Source organism: Rhodamnia argentea, chromosome 2 (genome assembly GCF_020921035.1).
Source record: "Rhodamnia argentea isolate NSW1041297 chromosome 2, ASM2092103v1, whole genome shotgun sequence".
Taxonomy (NCBI): domain Eukaryota; kingdom Viridiplantae; phylum Streptophyta; class Magnoliopsida; order Myrtales; family Myrtaceae; genus Rhodamnia; species Rhodamnia argentea.
In genome coordinates this window covers 29,128,294-29,150,048 of record NC_063151.1, presented here as the reverse complement: position 1 = coordinate 29,150,048, position 21,755 = coordinate 29,128,294, and the positions used below count along the sequence as shown (strand labels likewise).

The 21,755-nt window shown below is 41.0% G+C and overlaps 3 protein-coding genes across 12 annotated transcripts; 2 read left to right on the top strand and 1 right to left on the bottom strand.

Moving 5' to 3' along the window:
* On the bottom strand, positions 1-1,412 carry LOC115735544. Of its 5 annotated transcripts, XM_048275005.1 has the most exons (4): positions 1,212-1,407; positions 1,046-1,102; positions 882-955; positions 1-790 (listed from the first exon to the last, which is right to left on the bottom strand). In XM_048275005.1, the coding sequence occupies exon 4, from the start codon at positions 769-771 to the stop codon at positions 181-183; it is 591 nt and encodes a 196-aa protein (XP_048130962.1). In that variant the 5' UTR covers positions 772-790; positions 882-955; positions 1,046-1,102; positions 1,212-1,407; the 3' UTR covers positions 1-180. The 5 variants fall into 5 exon arrangements, with proteins under 5 accessions (XP_048130962.1, XP_048130960.1, XP_048130963.1 ...); XM_048275003.1 differs by having other exon boundaries at positions 1,046-1,407; XM_048275006.1 differs by having other exon boundaries at positions 882-1,102.
* Positions 1,413-7,325: 5,913 nt separating this feature from the next.
* LOC115732536 lies at positions 7,326-12,429 on the top strand. 3 transcript variants are annotated; one of them, XM_030663228.2, is made up of 10 exons: positions 7,330-7,569; positions 7,619-7,765; positions 8,384-8,440; positions 8,587-8,639; positions 9,356-9,407; positions 10,081-10,143; positions 10,222-10,284; positions 11,059-11,101; positions 11,666-11,713; positions 11,955-12,429. In XM_030663228.2, the coding sequence occupies exons 2-10, from the start codon at positions 7,654-7,656 to the stop codon at positions 12,016-12,018; spliced, it is 555 nt and encodes a 184-aa protein (XP_030519088.1). In that variant the 5' UTR covers positions 7,330-7,569; positions 7,619-7,653; the 3' UTR covers positions 12,019-12,429. The 3 variants fall into 3 exon arrangements, with proteins under 3 accessions (XP_048130964.1, XP_030519088.1, XP_048130965.1); XM_048275008.1 differs by having other exon boundaries at positions 7,335-7,569; positions 10,225-10,284; XM_048275007.1 differs by having other exon boundaries at positions 7,326-7,765.
* A 1,231-nt stretch (positions 12,430-13,660) lies between these two features.
* LOC115732291 (AUGMIN subunit 4) lies at positions 13,661-19,831 on the top strand. 4 transcript variants are annotated; one of them, XM_030663075.2, is made up of 14 exons: positions 13,661-13,959; positions 14,212-14,259; positions 14,383-14,508; positions 14,908-15,258; positions 15,434-15,530; positions 15,792-15,837; positions 17,041-17,134; positions 17,264-17,335; positions 17,424-17,482; positions 18,278-18,346; positions 18,425-18,476; positions 18,734-18,811; positions 18,887-18,983; positions 19,545-19,831. In XM_030663075.2, the coding sequence occupies exons 1-13, from the start codon at positions 13,819-13,821 to the stop codon at positions 18,962-18,964; spliced, it is 1,311 nt and encodes a 436-aa protein (XP_030518935.1). In that variant the 5' UTR covers positions 13,661-13,818; the 3' UTR covers positions 18,965-18,983; positions 19,545-19,831. The 4 variants fall into 4 exon arrangements, with proteins under 4 accessions (XP_030518935.1, XP_030518997.1, XP_030518821.1 ...); XM_030663137.2 differs by lacking the exon at positions 19,545-19,831 and adding an exon at positions 19,354-19,509; XM_030663013.2 differs by lacking the exon at positions 19,545-19,831 and having other exon boundaries at positions 13,710-13,743; positions 13,790-13,959; positions 18,887-19,110.
* The last annotated feature ends 1,924 nt before the right edge of the window (positions 19,832-21,755 follow it).

The following is a 21,755-nucleotide window of genomic DNA, read 5'->3' as shown; positions in this document are numbered from 1 at the left end:
TTCACAGGATTGATCCAAACTTTCACATAAATGGAGACTAATACATGTAAATGGATACTCTTATATGTCCACTCTAAAATGAACTCAGAAGGCCACACCACAACTCTGAAAATATGAGTTTTTACCTTAACAATCAATGACATGACGTTTCAACTCGCTAAGAAATCTCCATATTTCTTATCAAGGTGATTCAAGAAACCCAGTTTTGGTCAGAACAGCATTCCTCACTTTGCTGAGATCCCTCCCCTTAAGAGTCCTCCCAACCCCTTCGAAAACCGAGAACGAGGATATATGACTCCTTGCAAGCCTGGAAGCTATAAATTCATGCGGCGGCATCTTATGATCGTTCTCATCCTCATCGCCGTCACTCCCTCCTCCCTCGTGCACGTCGTTGTCGTCGGTTTCATCATCGCCATCACTGTCGTTTCCTCTCCGGGATGGCTTTTCGAAAGCTTTCTTGGATTTGGCATTTCGCCTCTTAATATGTGACCAGTTTGGAACATTGACAGGCGCCGATTGCTGAATGATTTTGGGTTCGGGGGTCGAACCGCTGCTGCTGCCGCTGCTTGCTCTCGGGACCATTTCTGCAGCAGAGTATCTCGGGATGCGGCTTGAGTAAGCCCCGGCAGGTTCGGAGGTGCAGTGCAATCTTGGGCTGTAATCTCTTTTGTCGTCAAGAACATCCCACATATCCGATTCTTCAAAGTCGCCATCTCTTAAGGATCTCCACAGACCACTGCCCTGGTAAGAGTAACCATTCTTGTCCTCCATCAATCACTGCACGCCCCGCCTAAAAAGGAACAAGGAAAACCGATTGTACTGAAGGTGATCAAATAGATGAAACTCCAGTTGAGGAGGACAGGATTGAGTTGAATAAGAACCTGGAAGAAGAATTTCACCAATCCCTGAGTCAAGAATCTTGCGGAGTCACAGCTTAGCACCGATTTACAGGGATCTCTGCAGAATTATCAATAAAGAAGTTGTCATGGAAAAGGCAAAACTTTAGCATGTGCATGTACTCTTCAATCGATTTGAAAAGCGACCCATGAAAATCTACTGGTCTGTCAGAATCAGAGAGTTCCACTAGCTCATCCGAAGAATCCTGAAGGGGAATTATCGGTGGTGCAGTGGCCTTTTATTGAAGCTCAAGATCCAGAGAGAGAGAGAGAAAGAGAAAGAGTCAGAACGAGATCGAGTGAGACGAGCCTGACATCTTTTTGTCCTCCTTGATCACGGTCTTCGTATGATTCAGGGGCCGACGTTGGATGTTCTGGAGAGAGAGAGAGAGAGAGAGAGAATACAAGATTGGGATGTGAGCAAAATAGGCAAATGCAGGAAAGGAAGCTATTTGAATGTGGGATATCAGTAAAAAAAAAAGATGTTCACATCCTCATCAATACTCTTATCTTGGCTAACTTTTGATTATTGGATCCAGCTTTAGACACCCAATTAAATAATGGACAGTGCAATCGCATAATATCTCTTCGCAGGATCTGCCCAAAACATCTCTCTACATCAACCTCTTCTGCATCTTCCTAGTCGCCGATCAAGCAATCGGGAGAAACGATTGTAGAAAACACATCGGGAGGGGGGAACTCGTTCCGCGGCTGATTTTGCAAACAGACACAGCCACGGAACGGGGAATAGGAACTCATTGCGAGATCGACGGTTCCATCATTTCTCAAGCCGTGATAGGCCCCGGCGCAACGAGGCGGGGGTCCCGGAGCTGGATAGATGGGTCGATCAATCAATGAAAGAGCTTGGGACAAATTTGCCAATTTGAAAAGGAGATGTCCCTTGTTTTTTGTTTTTTTTTGCCATATCGTAAGGTCCCATTGTCCGGCAACGTTTAACCTACATGCGAGTGAGGAGCCGTCATACAATGCACTTGGGCTTTGAGCTGTGTTTCTGGTTGTATTATAACAAGCCAATTTAGTGAATATTCTGGTCGCTTGGACAAGTTTTTTTATTCTTCTTTTTCCAAAGTGAAGGAGAGGTTGGAAAATGAGGAGGGAATCTTGTCCGCAGATGTTCCATCGATTATGATTCATGCGACGACTCTCTTCTAGCTTTGTGCCCTCCACAGTCGCAGCGGCCGCCGAAAAGCAACGAGCTTTTTATTAAAAAAATTTACATATATTTTTTTATCTTAATAAAAAATTGGAAAATTTTGATGAAGTGGGTCTGATTTCGCCGAATTCCCTCCTCAAAGAAATTATTTAGAAAAAACCCCGAAACCTCCCCCGCATCGATGGCCAATAATTTGGTATTGAAAAAATTGACACAAATGGTCCATGAACTTTTAATATATTTATTATGATCGCTGAACTTTAGACTAATATGTTTCTAAATTTTAATTTTTTCAATGTAGTCCGTTATTTTTGTTACATTTTTAAGTTAGCGTATAGACTATATAAAAATGATCAATGTTGTTTGTGATCTCAATTTAATAAAATAACTATATTGAATATTTTGATATTGTTTAAAGACCACGTTGAACACGTCATAAAAGTCTTAAGGACCGCATTAAATCAATTAAAAATTCAGGGGCCATATTGAATAAATTAAACATTTATAGACCATATTGCATATTAGGCCGAAGTTCAATGACCCTTAGTGTCATTATCCCTTCGGCATTCGATGAGCTGTGGGGTCCAATTTCAAGGCCTTTTCCTTGAAAGGAAAACCTACTTTCGAAAGAATTTTGAGAAATCAAACTCACTTTGGGGAGATTTTTGTTTTTTTTTAGTATTTCCGGCGGTCTTTTATGCAAAATCAACAAATAGAATCAAGAGTGAAAAATGGACATAATAGCCCAAACAGATCCCCTACATCTATTTATAAACGGTGGTTTATCAAGAATACGCAAGAAAAACACTTTGAATTGTTGAGTCATTGCCGGAGATGGCTTAGAACCAATAGTTCATTATCTAATGGATTTTTCTATTCTAATACTCCATCCAAGAGTTATCGGTATTTATCAAATCTGATCCTATTTAACGGAAGGCCATTGCGTTGGCAAGTTGGGAATGGTCAGCATATTAGTATTCGATCGGACAGGTGGGCGCCAACGGGCATAATAGGAGGCCAGCCCCAACCCTATGAACCTCCCCGGGTAGCTGATTTTATCCAACCATCCAAGATATGGAATGCCCCCCCCTTCTTACGTTGTTTTTTCCCCAATCCATAGTCCAAGCAATTCTAGCTACCCCTACAAACCTTCTCTGTCCAGCAAACCGTTTGGTTTGGACACCCTCATCTACTGGAGCCTACACAGTACGCAATGCTTACCATCTACTCCAATAATTTCATCCACAGCAGCCATCTATTAACCCTTCGTCATCATATCGGTACCCCCCTTACATTATGGCATAATATTTGGAGAATCAACGTTCCTCCAAGGGTCAAGCATTTTCTATGGAGGTTATGTCAAGACGCGTTACATATTGCAATTAATTTAGTGAAGAGAAAGATCATACATGAGCCCATATATTCCATATGTCATGACCATCCTGAAACGCTGGAGCATTTGTTCTTGCTCTATCCCTGGACCACGGTAGTGTGGAATCACTAGCAACTCCGACCAACAATCGATACATAGGGACTTGCCCGTATCAAGGAGTGGTTTAATCACCACTTACAATGTGCCCCGCCTTATAATCCTACCCTTGCGCCGTTAATTGCACATGTATTATGGCAAATCTAGAAAACGCGAAATGCCCATATCTTTCGCAAACATGCCCATGATCCACGGCATACAGTTAATGCAACACTTGCCCACACCCCAAGCTATTAGAGATGGAATGTTAAAACTCACAGGCCACCCAACACTAGAGAAGACCTACCTGGACAATGGCCTTGCCCCCAAAAAAAATCCGATACCCTCAAACTCAATGTCGATGGCTCCTTCCGTCGAGGCAATACAACCGACGCCGTCGTGGGTATTCTTCGAGACCACCAGGGATGTTGTTGTGGTGGTTTCACCCAGACGGTGCACGCCACCAAGCCGAAGCAAGTGGAAGCCCTAGCTTGTCGGACTACTCTCCGGTTTTGCATTGATAGACAACAGTTGCAAGATCCTTCCTCCTCCAACATTCCGTAGGTATTATTGAATCAGGCTACAGCCACATTGTTACCGATCTCGAGCGATTTCGCCGTTCGCCTTCAATTGCCTTTACCGAGGGTATCACCGAAAGTATCAATAACAATGCATAGTCCTGGTCATCCACTCCCATCCTATACGATTGTCTTCAACTCATGGACTGGGCTTTGTTACTTTTGGGCTTTCAATACTACCCTAGGGAGCAGTGTCGAGCCACGCATTGGCTCTGTTAGGCCCAACAACATGGGTCTTTATCTAGCGACTGGCTCTACTCACTCCCCTCTGTACTTAGGGCCATTCTCTCCTAGTTGTACATATCTCCCAACTTAGTAATAAAGCTGTGCATTTCCACCAAAAAAAAAAATCGGTGTCTCGTGTTCACAGGCCAAAGGAGCAAAACCCCCCCAAAAATAACAATTTATTAGAAAGAAAAAAAGCTCTCAAAACATTAAGCACAAATACACCTGAACATATCTCTCTCTTGCAAGTTAAGCAAAGAACCTCTCACACCCTCTGCCAAAAGGTTGGTGTTAAGCAAAGATCTAAAGCCTTCAACTCGGGTCCCCCACTTCCATGACAAATCTCTTTAAAAATTATGGGATAATTATCGATGCAGTTCTAAATCTATTGTAATTGTACCAACTCGGTCATAAACCCGTTGCATTTGCGCTAATTCTATCTATTTGGCTGGCTGGTGATGAAGTTGACAATTTTTAATAATATTTTAATAATTTTTAATTAGTTTATTATTTTTCACTCCCTTCTTTGTTTTCTGTTTGTGGCCGGTGAGGGTGGTGGCCCTCGCTTGGCCTCGCCCGAGCCTAGCGAGGTTATGGCCGCCTTCCGCGGCTAGTCACAAGCGAGCTCCGGCAACCCTCGTCGGTCACAAGCGGAAAACAAAGAAGAAGAAAAATAATTAATTACAATTTCGAAAAGATATCTAAAAAATTAAAAAATAATAATGAATAAAATATTATTAGAAATTATTCACGTGAGCGCTGGCGATGCCAAATTGACTGAATTAGCACAAATGTAAAAGGTTTAGGACTCGATTAGCAAAAATAAAAAATTTTAGGATTGAATTGACACGGTTACCATGTGTTTGTGATTGTTTTGGTAATTTTCTCCGAAAAATATTATCAACGAATCGAAACAAAAGTTTATCAGATCCAAATTGAGGCATCATAACAATGAAATTAAAAAAAAAAAAAAAACTCGAGTCACAAGACACATAATCAAATTTGATTGCTCCATTGCTTCCATGCCGATCAATTGTTCCGTCCCATGGCCTCCACCTCTCGTGGCAAATTGGACGTCATTCTATTACATCTTAGCAAATTAGGCCTCACTATTAATTCATAATCGGATTTGGTCCAATGTAACGACACTATTCTCTTCGGCTCTCCGAGCTGAAACCCTAGCTTGTCTTCACGCCCTCTCAAACACTTCCAATGGAAAGTCGGCCCACAGTCGTAGAGAGGCCAATAAAAAAGTGGTTGGTTGTAAATGACCCCAAGATGCGAGGGCCTTCCACAAAACCCGATTTCTAATCCATCCTTAAATCCTTTGAGAGCTTGTTTATGCTGAACCCCCTCTATCATGTAACTGGGTTTCGCCCTTAGTGAAGTGAAAATGGATTTTTCCAAGCCAATGAAGTGCGTTTGGTTCAATTTTGGAAATGGGCATCAGAGAAATGCAGATGCCTTTAGCTTAAGGGGCCTTGGGAAAATGTAAAATGGCCTTCGGCCTTTGAAAAGCAACTTCGGGTCAAAATACATCGCTTGTGCTCGACTCGACTCAAAACGTTCTAGCCTGTTGCATGACTAGAGCTTGAAAAGTTGAGCTCAAGCATAACCCAATCAAATCTCCTATAAATTATTGCTTGATTCCTACGGGATTTCAATAGGTAAAGATCCGAATGAGAGATTTAAACAGATCTTATTTGTCTTTAGGCAACTCGTAAGCCAACTAAAAAACCTTCCAAGTGAAGCAACTCAATATGTCCGCCATCAAATACCATCAAATACTAATTCGCCTGGACCTTTTCCAATTAAATCTCAATGCCGTTCTCGATATTTAATTTCGACTCGTCATCATGCATATTTTCTCAGTACATAATAGAAGTATAAAAAAAACCCAAGCCGGCTCGACCTAATCCGACCCGACTCGAAAATTCACCTAATTTTCGAACCTTTTTGGGCCGGGCTTCGGTACTATCTGCGTAAGGCTTGGGTTGGGTCGGCTCCAGTTTTTTTTTACACCAACGTTTTCTTTTTAATTTAATTTATTTTTTTTAATTTTTTTATATTCTTTCATTTGACGGGTTTGTCAAGTGCTTTTGATTCTCAAAAAAAAAAAAAAAAAAAGGAAAAAAAAAAGAATTCAACCCAACCCGGCCCGAAGAGTTGGGGCATATGTAATTTGGGCTAGGGCCGGGTCAGGTGGGTAGAGCTAGGTCTTGTTTAGTTTCGGGCCGGCTCGGGCTAGGCGGATACCCGGCCCATTAACATCTCTAGTACATAACGACCCATCCTGGCCCGACCCGGCCCGTTGACACCCCTAGTACATAACGGCCCATCTCCCAAATTACAACCAAAGAAATGTAAGAGAAGTAATTTGAGTAAGGCTTTTCATGAAAAGGAGGGCAATTTAGGGGGTGCATGAAATCCATCCAAAAACAAAATTTACGTTCCAAACCTATTTACGGAACAGAAACTCATTTGGTAACGTAATTCTATTTTTCTATTTCTGAAACAAAAAGTTGTTTTAGAAATAGATTTGAAGAAGAAATGAGAAACAATAATTTTCTACTTTTCCGAGAAACAGAAATATAAATCTCACTTTTTCTCAAACACCCGCCGCCGCTGACCACCACCCCCCGGCGGCCATCGCCGGTTGTCGCCACCGCCGTCGTCAATCACCCCAGCCACCCCCCACCGTCGGCCGGCCGATGCATTTTCCAGAAGTCGAAATTTTTTATCGTTATCAAACACATTTTTTTGCTCAAAAACTCATCCGAAAACAGAAATAAAAAAAAAAATTTCTAGCCAGAAATCTATTTCCGAAACAGAATGGTTATCATTTACCCCCTTAGCATCATCTGGGCAATCTTGAATTTAATATCTTTGGCTCAAAGAGAAATGATGTACAACCTTTCACGGATTGTAAGTGTAACCCTGTTTGTGGGCGGCAGCCGGTAGGCACGCCCTCGGTTCTCCACTCGTGTCCGGTCCGGTTTATGCGAATCGACATATCGACCCGAACCGAGTCCAGGACAAAGTCAGACCGGCCTTTCATCTCTCAGTCTCTCTCGCCCAAAACAGAAGAACTGAAGAAGGAAAAGCCAGATTTTTGTTGGTTTCTTCTTCTCCTCCTCCTTCTTCGTGACCCGCTTGCTACAGTTTGCTGTGCTTGAGCACGCCTGATTTCGATCACCACAACGTCCGTTTCACTTTGGGTATCGTCTTGTCTTGGTCCCTGCCTCGCCACCAGTCCATACTCATAAAGAGAATCAAGAATTTCTGAAGTTTCAGAGAGAGAGAGAGAGAGGAATGTCGAAGATATTTTCGAGGATTGCTGGACTTTTCAGCAACCGGACTCTCGTCGGCATGGATAAAACTGGGAATCGCTATTTCACTCGGAAAGAAGAGATCGATGGGATCGGTCAGTGTCTCTCGCTTCTGTTTTCTCTTCCTTTTCTCTTCCCTATAATGTACATGTTTTATGGGTTTCTCACGGCAGCGAAGAAATCTACGAATTTCTTGCTTCGAGTTATTTCCAGTTGCTGTACACGACTCTATTTCAGCTACTTCTGTAGCGGGGTTTTGATGGCTCAAGAGGAATGGGCTTTATGCCTAATGAATTTACACAAGTACTTTGAAAGATACTGGCTGTGTTATTGTCAGTCATTATCAGTCCGATTGGATGTGCGTAACCTCGTATGCCATTTGGGTCGTGTGCAATGTTGGATTTGAATTTTCTTGGTTGCTCCTGAAGGACTCCAACACTGCAACCCGAGAGAGGCTGAGCACCCATTTGAGATAAAGCTCATGGAAGTGTTTAATCAGCTGAGATAATCATATAAGCAGAATGTGACTAATAGCTGTGCTTAGATTTGGACTCGGTATCTACAGGAACTTCTGCTTGCTGTAGTATGATATTGATCGACAAAGAAAAGAGATGTCTGTATCTGTAATTTGTTTGTGCACGAGAATGAACTGCACTGCTAAATAATTCAGTGCATTGTTTGCTTACGATGAATTTTATGGATGTATTTACTAGTGAAGGAGAAAAGGTGGGTGGTATTCAAGGGCGAGCAGGATCCTACATCCGTTCCTGGTGAGCATTCTTTTCAACAGACATGACTTTTTGGTTCTGGTCCCTCATAAGTTTATCGGGTGGGTTCTATGAATTTTTAGGAGGAATATGTTACTTGCAACGTAATGGCCTGTGACAATTTTCTTTTCAAATTTCTTCTTTGGTAGTTGAATGGATTTGTTGGCTGAATGGACAGCGTAAGATAGCTCCGACTCCAGAGGTAAAGCGCGCTTTATTTCTATATACACCACTGTTAGTCGCTCCCCTAGAGGGAAGGAAAAAGGGAAACTTCGAACATGAAAGGGGTAGGTCTGGATAAAAAGAGAAATGAAGAAGATATAGTGAAGTTGGAAAAATAAAGTGGTACTTTAACCTTTCTACAGTTAAGAAAATCACTCTGCACCCCACATGTAGAATAGCTTGATTTGTGTTAATACATTAAGAGAGTAGTCCCTGCAGTAATGGCGGACTTTGGATTTGTTCAAATGCTTCCTATTCTGTTATTTTTTCGCTCTGCAACAAATTTGTGAGGAACAATGAATTTATGACTGGGGAGAAGTCAATACGACTAGCTTAGTTCTCTGCACAGGAGCTTTTGATTTTTCTTTTGGTGTCATTTTAAGTCCACACAAAGTGACATTTCTTTTATCTCGCCTTCCCCTTGAAAAGCACTCGCATCACTTGCATAAAGTATGGATTCTTCTGAACTCCAGCGAACTCCGGCTAACTCCTTTTGACGTATACTCCTTTCTCTTTTGCCAGAAGTTGCATATCTTTTTTGTGGTGTAGTCCTTGCCTGTTTTGCATTGTTAGATGCGTTGGTATGTCTGACAAAGACTTGGTATATTGTGCAGTGTATTAAACTTGCTACCAATACTATCTTGGGGAATGATTTTTTGTTCTTTCACCATTAGATAACGCTACACCTCTCTTCAGGAAATGGTGGAGCTTGAAGCTAGGCGTGAGCGGATTAGACTTAATGTCGCCAGTATGTGTCTCTAACTTATCTCTTGATATCTACTGCCCCCCTCCTTTCGTTTCCCAGTATGTGGTTCTCCTAGTCCCTCGCTTCTTATTGACCTCTCCACTGACAGTTGATTGATATGATAAACAATATGGTTCTTGAGGAATGTATGCAAAATGACGAACTAGCATCTAGGTGCTTTTGACTTGACTGTCACCTTCACACGAAGTCTCTATTTATTGTTTATCCTCCAGCCAAATGTTTGGTGAAATTTACCTCTCTGTCTCTGGATCTGTAGAATGGGTCAAGTTGTAGGCCTCCATCTTCATACCAACTGTAAAATGTCTGTTAACAAATGAAATCTTCTGAAGTTTCTTCAAGCAGAAAATGTTTGAACACCTTTGTATGTAATTGCATGGTGTGAGATCAGATGCCGTAATCTGCAAAGGTCTGGTAAATATATGGCGGAACTGAACTGAATGGTCATCACGGCTTGAATTTTGGACCACGACAGCTAAGTCTTGGAATATGCCTGGATTTATCTTTATCAATGATCATCTATGTTTTCTAACTTCGGACTTTTCAAATCAATTCCAATGTGTGCAATTGCTGCGGTGGCATTTTGAGATTTTTTTTCTATTTAATTCCCCGCTTGTTTACGAGTTTTTCATTTCATTCACTGCTTTCATTTCCACAGGGTTGAAAGAGGAAGAAGGAAAGAAATTAAAAGAAGGCAGTATCCGCAAAAGCATGAGCTCTGGTCAGCTGTTTGCTCTATAATCACCCTGTGGTTGCATATCATCCCTTTCCATACCCCTGATTATATTACGCCTTTTTGTAGGTAAAGTTGGAGGTCCAGACTTGGGAAGTTTTATTCGGCAGTTTCCATCCTCTGCAGAAGGTATGATGATTTGTGTATTTGTAGTCATATCGAATGTAAAATGACAAAGCTATTACATATAATGAGCTTTATATGATATATCGAATTACTAATTGCTACCATGGAGGCAGTTTATTTATAGTAGGAGGATTACATAAATCATCCAACAGTCTCAGAAAACATGCTTGTAGTCACCCAACTGTTTAGAACTGAAGGAAACATTACTGTTGGTTACTGTTTTTGTTTTCTGGTTACAGTTGTTTACTGTTAAATGATGGACAGAGATGTGAGTACAAGTACACTGTCAATCATCATCCTCACGAACATAACTTCAAATAGCCTTTCACCTCTAAAGCTGTAGAGGGAGAGAGAAAAGATTCAAAGGCTGCAGCTTTACTGAATGAATTGATGAAAGAGTCCATAAGTAATTACCTTAATGAAGACTCACCTACTAGCTACTGACTAACATCACTTCATATAATTCAACAAATGGAATTAGTATTAGATCATTTCTGATGCTTTTATTGACTTGAGCATACCAATTTACCATCACTTTGCCTGCCAGTACCCTTGGACATTATACATTCTGCATTGTACTTATGGTATCAAATGCTCCCCCACATGACACTCCCCACCTTCCAGAACCAGAGATATAAGTAAATGAAAGGCTCCTATTTGCCCTAGGGAAAGAACTATAGTTTTTACTCCTTTTTATGCTTACACTGCAGCACATATGCCATCCCTGAATAATTTTAGTTGCTAATTATGTTGACACTGTGATGTTGTCTTGTAAAGGCGACAAGGTTGAGGAGACATCGGACAAAACAGACAGCTTGAGGTGAGTAGCTTATATTTCTCTCTTCACAGGAAAGTGAAGAATAAGAGTGAACTTTTTTACTTTTGATTAGAACGAGTGAAGACACTGCTACTCTTCCTTTACTTTTTTCTTTTTGTGCTGTGCTGCGAAACTTGTTCATTGCCAACTCGATTTCCTATGTAAGTACTTTGTATCAAGCTAGAATACTATCATTAAGCATGTTAGAGATTGTCGGTAGGAAATAATTTTGCTCCTTTGTTCTGGCTTTGTCTTGAACCGTATAAATACCTCCTTTTTCTCTTTTCACTTTATGTAGCTTGTGACAATTATCTATATCTTTTTTATCATCTTGTATTGTTTCAAGATATTGTGGTCAAGGGAATCGTGGGCACATTGCTTCATAGGCAAAGTTACTGCTCTCAATTAACCCCTTACCCCTTCCAACAAATTAGAAAGGATAAGGAAAGAAACAAAAGATTAAGTTGGAAAAACCAAAGAATATGTTTTCAGATGCACTTATAACGGAGAGAGACACAGTTCAAATGTGATTGATGCGTACTTTGGCTGGACTTCTATCCTGTGCAGACAAACTAAAGAAACACCAAAAGAAGAAGAAGAGAAGCCAGTCGCAGAGTAAGTTCCTTTGGAATTGAATTAGTGTATCGGTGCCCAAAAATTTCGTTTCCAATATGTTTTAGCGGTTTCTATACTGTGTGTGGGTATGTTGACGGGTTTTGCTAGTTGGGGCCTGTCTCGTAACAGACTTCTGAGCTTTCACTAGTGTTGGGTGAAAAAGGAAAATTGGAGAGAGAGATGCTGTATGTTATGGGGCTTGTCCTGTATGAGACCATAACTAAATCAGATCGCCTTTCAGGTCAACAGAGCCCACAGGATCCGGTGCATCGTTCAAACCGGGGACGTGGCAACCGCCGACTTGATACTATTCCTCCTGGTTTACACAAGGTTGGATACTACAATTCTTGGAGTCGAGTTCCTGCTTCTTTGGCGAGATTCATTGATGATAGTAGTGGGTATGGCTCAAGATGTGCTGACTCCGGAGTTCCTGTTCGAGAGAGAACCTTCAAGACCCCAATGCCGAGTCTTGATTTCGGGTTTCTTCTTGTTGTGCCAAAATTTTACATTTTGTAGGTTCTCACAATTTTGGGCATCTTCGGGATCATTGAGATTGTTGCACACTGTATCACAAAACTGCATTACATGCACACTGAAAAATAAAGAGGCCAAGTGAAGGTGTCAAGAGATATTTTTATGGAAATATTTTGTCTTTCTTCTGGAACGGATGTTCACTTGACAATTTGCAAAGATTGAGTCAAAATCTCCATTAGACTCGAGTCGAATCGTATGTAAGCTTCGGCTTGTGCGGTTTCATTCGAATTCAAGGTTGTGCAGCTTGTGCGGTTTCATCGCATAAACATGGATAATTGCATGTTACATCTTTTGCATTGGTATAGCCTACGGGATCCGATGTTTGCTTGGCTCTACGTTTGAAAGCGGCACGTCTTCTGAGATACCTTTGCTATCCTTTTCTTTGAGAATGAGGAAAAGAAAATGATCGGAGTCTTCGATTCGCAAAAGATGTAACATACAACTATTCATGTTCAGCTTTTATAAGAAGTAAACTTTTATCTGATTCAAAATTTGCTGATGTCTCACGTATAATCCTCTTGAGTTATAGCATCGCCCGAATAAGTAGGGCTAAGTATAATGGACCATCCAGATCGGGAACTGCTCGGATCGGACCTAACCGGTCGGTTTGGTCTCCAATTCGCTTCCCGTTCCTAAAAGTGGAAGCGGTGTTTGGGCAGTTCGGTTTTCTGTTTTGGGAGGAAATAGGACTGGTGGACTGCTCATCCGAACCGACAATTTTTTTTTAAATAAAAACTTAATTCCGACCAAAAAAATACAAAACCTAATATTCTAAAAAATAAGCGGCTCAACGGCCCATCGATGAGATGTTTATAGGATGAAGATAATGGCTTTTCAAAAGGTGAAATTTCGGGCGACGAGGATGCTGTAGAATCAAATGTGAAATGACACGGAAGAAGCACCCATGATGTGGCATAGTGATCTTTTGTCTCAGTCATATATATATTATGGTGACACGTTCGGTGTTCGGATTATTCAAATTTAGTAAGAGAGGTTGGATTTTTTTTATTTATTTATGGTAACATGTTTACCGGTTTCACCGGGCGGGTCTGTTTGGTTCGGCCCGGTTCCTAATTTTGAAAATTGAGAATTGGGACCATCGGTCTAGTCCTCGATTCCTAAGGAAACCATACCAACCCGAACCATGCTCATCCCTACAAATAAGGCTCCGTTTATTCCTTGAAAAAATAATGATTTTGACAAATATTTGCTAAAAGAACTTTCTTTCTTTGATATAGTGAGTTTGTTTGTTTTTTTTTTTGGAGGGGGAATTGAAATAGTGTTGAATTTTATTTTTTAATCATCAGTGTTGAAAGTAATTGAAATGCCATTGTTTTTTTCGTAAGTAAATACGAAAATTATTTAAATATTTGGAGATGAAATCCTTTGGAGGTTGCAAGTTCTCCCACCTTCGTCCCTGCAGTCATTTGAACTCTCAAAATCCAACCCAAACTGCCGGAGGACTGACCAGTGTTGGTGGCTTTCAGAAGTAGCGACACGACTGGCGATCAACCATTTTCTACGAAACTGCCATTGTCGCTGAGATCCACCGGCGGGCCACTTCTTCTTCAATGGCGAAGGGACTGCAAGGTGGTGGAGGCGGCCAGAATTTGCCGGCCGACGTCTCCCAGGTCGTCGATCAGCTGGAGCGTCACTGCTTGGCTCCCGACGGCTCTCTCGTCTCCAAATCCGCCTACTACGACCTCCAGCTCGTAACTCTCTCTACCTCCACCTTCGCTCTTTCCTCGGCTTTTTGCTCTTTCATTGTTTTGTCGCGGAGAAAAACGACGGCAAGGAGAGAGAGAGAAACGAGTTTGCGATCGCTTAGATCGCAGAATGGCGCGTCACGGCTGATTATATTAGGCTCGGTTAATCTGTCTCGATTTTGAAATGTGTCATGGCGTCAAGAGAAATTGCTGTCCTATTCGGTTAAGTGATTGTTGATCCGTGCGTTGATGTGTCAGGCGAGAGAGGAGATGTCCAGGGAGAGGCTGCGTTATCTGGAAGCCATGGTGAGATTGTTGTTCAGTAAGATATTACCAACGTGACAGTTTCCGTGCTTTCCTTCTGTATATTATTTAGGTCTAACTTTGAAGGGTTCATGTTCTCTGCATCTTGTGGTGGAATTAATTTAGGCGATCTATTGTGAGGCAATTGCTATGGTTGAAGAGTATCAGCAGGCTGTTTCGATGGCTAATCTCGGTGGGATTCGTGATCTTCAGGGTCTATATCCACAGCTTGGGTTGAAGAACTCCCCACAGGTCTTTTGATATCCTATCATAACAGTCTATGCTGTATGACAAGAATAGTTAATGGATTCTTGTGTCCTTGAGCAGATGAACTAACCGACAAACTTCTGGTGCTTTTCGTTTTCTTTTCTTGATGAGTTGTGGTGCCATGCTCTAGAATAGCTGTATGGAACACCCTATTCATCTATAACAATGCTCGAGAATGCTATGGAAATGTGTCAGAAGTGGTGCTCTTGGCATTGCTATTTGTGTCCCAAGTTTGCTCCTGAAATATTGGAAATTCCTCCATGTGGAACATACTTATTTGATGCTTAGTCAATGAAATGATGCCTGACTCTGTTGCTCTATATTGAGACTTTTCCTTTGGCATTGGATCTATTGTAACATCCTGCATCATTTTCCTGATTATAGGTATATGAGACTCTAGAGCACCGTCTGGTTGTTGCAGAAGCAGCTCAAAGACTGAGGCTTCCTCTAATATCGAAAGATGGAGAGATCCACGAGGATGAAATTGAGAAGTGGAGCATAATGTCAAGAAGCTCCATGGACAGTACTAGTACCAGTATTACCATCAGTTCAAGCGCCAATTCCATAAATTATAATGTCTCTACAAATAGTAGTCTAGGCACTGCTAATAATTCTCCATCAAATAGCAATGCTGATGCAGTGGAACCTGGAGTTGGTGGTGTTCCGAACCGTTTTCTTGGAATTACACCTGCTTATTTATGGCAAACTCAGCTTCAACGGACACCACTAGCTGTGGTACTGATTCATGAAATGATTAATATAAATATCTATCTGATAAATTACTGATCTGTGTCATTTTGTTATATCCCTGGTACTGTATTTCATTACTTTTCTTTTATGCCTCATGAAACCTGTTGCCACAAATTGAAAGTGTTGAAGGGAGAATAAATATTCCTGCTTTGATATGTAGGATATGACAGAGTACCAGATGTCTTTGTCCCACGAGATTGAGTCTCGTCTGAAAGTCAAATGTGATAAACTGGCTGATGCATTCGCCGATGACATTGGTAGTTTTCAACTCTCAAATCTTTTTCTTTTAGATATGCTCTTTATTTCTAGCTAATGCATGTTGTGTCCTTCGACTACATTCTATCTCCACTAATGCCTGTGAATGTCAACTTCTCAACGGAAAATGTCCAAGGTATTGTTTGAAGGAATACCTTCATCAAAAGCATAGTATCTTTTTGGGAAATAAGGCGTTTTGGTACGCTGTATGTACCATGATATTGTGGTATGCATGAAAATCGGATACTTTCTTTCTCATGCAGATTCATCATCTGGAAATCAAAATTTGAGCGCCCGTCTGCCAGAAAGGTTTGTGTCTTCAATTGGTTTCTTTTTCGAATATATTATTAGCTGATGAGTTTTGTTTCCATCATATTTCCCTTCAACGTGATGAAATTTTCTCTTGTTATATTTCCCGTTTATTGTTCGTGCTGATGCAATTTCATCTGTATTTGCTCCGCTATGCCCTTCTAAATAATAGATCTGATTCCTAGTCAGACTATCTGGAGATGTTAATGGAGATATGTCTCCACCCCAAGTATCGATACAGAACATGCTACTCTAATCTAATCTTTTTCCACTTGAATTTTCTGAAATTACATCCACTGGCATACCCCTACAGTTTTCACCTGAGAAATATCTGCAGTCCAGTTTTATATCTCTGCATAAAGCACGACTGCACGAGTAGTTTATTCACGTCCAGCTAAAATTATCTAATGTCGTCTTCCTTGTTCCTGAGATGCTACCGCTGTTGAAATGCTATCTAAAAGAGGATATCCTTGTGAAAATTTTGGCGTGTGATCAGTGGTTCATCAAGCAGCTTTTCATTTAAGGGTTGGATTCTATTAGAGTATCTTCCGGAAAGACTGGGCAACACTATGATAAAAACTAAATATTTTCCTTAAAGTAGGAGTCGTTGCAATATATATGTTTAGTGAGGAAGGATTAGTGATTAATCATTTAAGGAGTCTTAGAGAATAAACTATACTTTGTTAACTTGAAAGGTTTGTTATGCAAGAACTCCATGAGGAATCAAGATTTTCTGAAGTTGATTTGAAGTCCTGTGGTTTGATTGGGAGAATTTTATGCAGGAATAAATTGGGAGAAAAACATGAAATGTGGACCCGAGAGCTTGATGAGAAAGCACATATTCCTATAAATTCATCTTGCAGGGCCGAGAATGTGTTATTTCCTGGAAACCCCATTTCGCCCCCTGGAGGAACGTGAACTTTGAAATACCGTGAAAAGTGATCTTGGCTGATCATTGAAGGCTAATGTTAAACAGAACTTGCACGCTAGGAATGTGTTGTTCTCAGTCAGTTGACATTTTGTGGCAAAGTCATCTGTCTAATGCTTCTTCAGTACTAGAACTCAAGCAACTGGCTTGTGTAGATAGTCAGTATATGGTTCTTCGAAGTGTATAGGACAGCCTCTTATCAAGATTTAACACATATGCTTAGATAAATAACCTGCTCATGATAGTGAATGGTACAATTATTTGCTCTACGTCAGGGTGAAATCTATCATTGAGGAGATTGAAAGGGAAGAAGCAGCTCTTCGGGAAGACCTTTACTCTGCAGATAGGAAATTTGCAGAGTACTATAATGTATGGGAATAAGCATAAAGTTCTTGGCCTTTCTGTGCTTGATATATTTTTCTATTGTGTTTGACTCAATGAAATGCATCTCTGAGCTCAGAGGTTATCTGTGGTTTTGGATCTATTTTGCCCAACTAGGTTTTAGAGCAAATACTTGGAGTGCTCATCAAGCTGGTCAAGGATTTGAAATTGCAACATCAGCATAAATATGTACTGATCTATTTTTCTGAACTTTTCGCAATCTTTTAACCCACCCACCTTTGTATTTTCTCTGAATCTACTTTCTGTCTCATCATAGGATGAACTACAAAAGACATGGCTATGCAAAAGGTGTGAAACCATGAGTGCTAAACTGAGGTTGGTTGGGTACTCTTGCTTATTGAATTAACTCTTTATTTTGTTGGCTTTTGCTTTGATGGATTTTTTAAGCTTGATATGTGGAAATTTCCTCCTGAATTTTGTTTTTTTCTTCCGAAATAGCAATTCCAACTTGTGACTATTCAAGCATTTGTTAATGGAACTCTTCTCTGTATTTGAACTATGCTCATTGAGTACACTGACAACCATAGACAATTGAAACACATAGCAAGGACACTTCGCTAGTCATTTGCATTGACTTGTATCTATTGCACATGGATGCAGATTCTGTGTAGTGTTCTTTCAGATCTTCAATTCATATGCAAGACTGTTGAAATCGATATATATCTTCCCCATAACTGAGCATTTAGAGAGCCGGACACTCGTGTTCCAAAAAGGCCTTCTTTAGAATTGAGGAGTCAGAGTAATGAGCGATTCACTTAGTGCTGTGAACTTCATGTGGAACTTCATTCGTCTCAACCATACGTATGCATGCACGTGAATGACAGATAATAGGCCAAGAATATAAGAGCCTATCATGCCAATTCCAAAAGAGACCACCTTTAGAACCAAATACGGGGTAATAAGCTACTCAAACTCATTCATGTGAGCTCAATATGTGACTTCATTCACCTCAACCACACACACTCTTGTGCACATCTTCATCTGGTCAGCTTATATCTGTTAAGAGTAATCATTAAATATGTGTAGCTGACATATCTTATACTTCTAAGTACCTTCATGTATGGCTGTTAGTCTAGTTCAATGTGCTTTGACGAAAGCAATCTTTTGCAGAGTTTTAAAGCATATACTTTTATACGAAACTTATACTCAGGAGTCGATTCCAGCTCTCCACAAAATAAGGTGACTTTTAGTGGCAAGACAGATGATTTAACCGTGTGTTTGCTGGTAAGGATTAACAAACTCTGGTATTTCATGCAGGAAGTATCTTGTTGAGGCCACAGAAGAAGCTTCAATAGCTTATAACAAAGCGGTTAGCTCCATCACTTGCTAAAAATATATTTGCTCAAATACTGCATCTCTTTCAGCTTCTGTGACAAAAAATATCCATGTTTTCATCTTTGGCAGTTTTTTCCCTAAATGTATTCACCCCCAGATAATGCTGTGAATTTTTTCGTCCTTTTCTTATGCTAGTCCAGTTTTGACAATGAAGATAAATTTTCCCTTCAAATCCCTCGGAACAGCCTGTCTTTTTTTCATCTTATGATCATATTCTGATTGTTCTTGCAGGTAACACGACTTAGGGAGTATCAAGGCGTCGATCCTCACTTTGATACAATTGCAAGGCAGTATCATGATATAGTGAAGGTAATTAAAGTCCACAGTTCTACTGATCTGCTATGACTCCTGAGTCAAACCTAATGGTTGATTCTCCTGCGACAGAAATTGGAAAATATGCAATGGACAATTCACCAAGTAGAAATGGACCTGAAACGCATGCCCGATCACCCAAACGCATGAGTCTGTTGGGCCCCCTCAAGTATGGCATTATGGCTTATTATTTGGTTGCATTTATGTTCCAAGGATTGGATGAAACTAAGTGATGGCTGCTTACTGTGTGTCTGTGTTATATCAAATGTTAAGGTGAAAAATCATATTTGTCTCAATCCCGAGTTGATTTTACCACCTAAGAGAAAAGAAAATCTACCGAACTAAGAGTGGAAACGGGAAATAGAAATTAATGATCAAATTCTTAGGTGCAGCTTCATGGATTCATATTACATCCAGCTAAAGTCAGATTGATACTAATTTCTCAAAGAACCAAATCAGAAACTGATCTTATTTCATTTTTAGCGTTAATAATGTTCATTTTTAGTAATTTAGTATCTATCTGTATATTGCATTACAAGATTACAAACTTGAAGGACGTCCAATTTGCATGAATCTAGCACATGCTCTATGTCTCTAGTGTTTCTGTGAAGGGTTGATGCGATTTGTCATTGAAGTGGGAGACCAGCTTTTCCTTTTTCATATGTTTTTTTTGTTCTTGCGATATTCATATGCTTTATTTGAATGGTCAATTAGCCGAATAAAACTGAAGTGCCATTTGATTATTCCACACCCAAGCAAGAAGAAACTTCCTTCCTTTCTTATCGAGACTTATGTAATTCGAGGAGCTGTGTGCCATCCAATCGTCACCAGATAATTATGAGTATTCCGCGTACTTGTTTTCGCCCACTTTTTTAGGCAGAATGCACAATTTGATGTCCTAGTCTTGGTCAACTCTCAGCAAAATTTAAGGTCAACTTTCCGAACCAAGTTAGCTAGACAGGACACGACCCCATTCTTTGCAAATTGTATGCACTGAGCAGTTAGAGTCTCAGGGAGATTTGAACCATAAGAATAAGAGAGTACACGTACATTCCCCGGTCGTTTTGGATTTGATGGACATCGATGACCATCCAATCTCTTTCTCCGAGCGGGAGAGGGATTCTTAGCGTTGGAAGCAACATGACAATTGACACCTACCCATTTCTTCCCTTATAAGATGCCATCGTCGGTGCTCATAGTGATGGAATGCTTCGCTGACCGATTCCTTTTGTCCGTCTACTTATAAAACCTGTCGTGTACATTTTAACCAAACCCATCCACAATTTTTTTTTTGAAAGAAATCAATCACACAAGGCATCTGGCCCCCCACTTTGGAATTATTTCGCCAATGGAACACTTAACTCTTCCCCACCACGATTGTCATATATTCCACAGACCACGGCACGACTTCAAAGTATAATGGAACCTGAGAAATAGTGCCGTGCTCTGCTGTTTCGCATATGAAAGGATATGGAGAAATCTTGAATCCGTGCTTCTAGATATCTTTCATGGCCGAAAAAGAGGCATCCAGAGATCTCCAGATCATGTTAATTCCGCTTTGTCACTGCGCATAGACTAAAATTGCATCCACCCTTTATTCTGAAACTCCTCTTGATGTGCCTGAAGAGGCCGGAGGAGCTGACTCGTAAACATAGACCATGACCCTGATCAGAATTCATCCCTGCTGCTATACATCGATGGAAACCTATTCGATCGTAGCGGGGAAGGAGTATATTCTCTACTGAAACACGGCGGGTCTTATTTGGTGATCTCTTCGTGGGTGCTGCTGTCCTAGATGCCGATGACGACGGGGATATTGCCACCCTCCGTGATACTTGAATACTTTCAGATGGTTGGGTTGGACATGAGAGTTTATTACAGCATCCCTTAATTGACATGGAAAACCTGGGGAAAAAGAAGTTGGGAGAGGAAGAGAGAGTGGTTGTGGGATCAAAAGATTACGTAAAAATCCTCTTAATTTATCTGCCAAAGCGAAAATATGCGACGTCCAGAGAACAATGGGAAAAATCACGTTGTTCCAAGGAATTTTGCTGCGGTCATCTTCATCCAATTAAATCTTCAAGAGTGACGGGAGACCAGTCGTCACTCATCTCCACGGTGCCTGTCGTATTCTTGTCCGAACGGCACTTCATCTAGACGCGAATCTAAGCTCTTTAGATTAACGAATATAATCGGCTCTTCCTGCCTAATTTTTCCACCTCGAGGAAGACCCAACTGCCTTTCCATCCAGCATCCTTACTGAGTCTCAAGCTATTAACCGGGTAAGCAAGCACCTGTTTCTCGCATAGCTCTATCATCGGAAATTCCGGAACTTCCACATGAAAGTTCTTCTTTCTCGGGTCGGATTTGGTCAGTGTTCGTCGCAGATACTTGTTTTGGTGCTGTTATTCTGTTTGACTTTCTTCTTTTTTTTCTTTAAGAACGACCCTAAATGAGCGTAGTGGAATTTCTATGTGAGGTCGAATATTTTTGGTACATGATTTGCTTTCCCTTAGTTCGATTTCCTGATCGGCATTATCTGCAAGTCGAAAGCATCTTCTCGTGAATTCCATTTGCAGTTCTCGCGGTCTCCAGGAACAGCGAAATCGCATCCGGTTATCGTGAGCTGAGTTCAGCACATGGCTACGCAGGCCAAGCAACTGGCAGCCCCTAGTCAAAAAGGAATCGTGCACATCCGAACTGAAATAAGCTTCGGCGGGGACAAAGTCCAAATGACCAGCCACGGCTGCGAGTGCTTCCTCAAGTATCGCGACCAAGAAACCACCTGCTGCAGTTGCTTCGCCACAAGGGTTAAGGAGATCAAAGTGATCCGCTGTGAGACGACGGTGGTAGGCCTCAACGAGAAACTGAAGCACAACATCATCCTCGCGGATCTCAAGAAGAAGCTGCGTTGCAATGGGAACCTCGAGATGAAGAAGGA

Bases quoted from the DNA above. Each gene is read 5' to 3' on its own strand.
- LOC115735544 (XM_048275004.1), bottom strand. From the start codon at position 771: ATGGAGGACAAGAATGGTTACTCTTACCAGGGCAGTGGTCTGTGGAGA.
- LOC115732291 (XM_030663075.2), top strand. From the start codon at position 13,819: ATGGCGAAGGGACTGCAAGGTGGTGGAGGCGGCCAGAATTTGCCGGCC. The intron at 13,960-14,211 runs GTAACTCTCTCT...TTGATGTGTCAG, and splicing joins CCTACTACGACCTCCAGCTC to GCGAGAGAGGAGATGTCCAG. The intron at 17,483-18,277 runs GTTGGTTGGGTA...AATCTTTTGCAG, and splicing joins ACCATGAGTGCTAAACTGAG to AGTTTTAAAGCATATACTTT.
- LOC115732536 (XM_048275007.1), top strand. From the start codon at position 7,654: ATGTCGAAGATATTTTCGAGGATTGCTGGACTTTTCAGCAACCGGACT. The intron at 7,766-8,383 runs GTCAGTGTCTCT...TGTATTTACTAG, and splicing joins AGAAGAGATCGATGGGATCG to TGAAGGAGAAAAGGTGGGTG. The intron at 8,640-9,355 runs GTAAAGCGCGCT...ACCTCTCTTCAG, and splicing joins AGATAGCTCCGACTCCAGAG to GAAATGGTGGAGCTTGAAGC.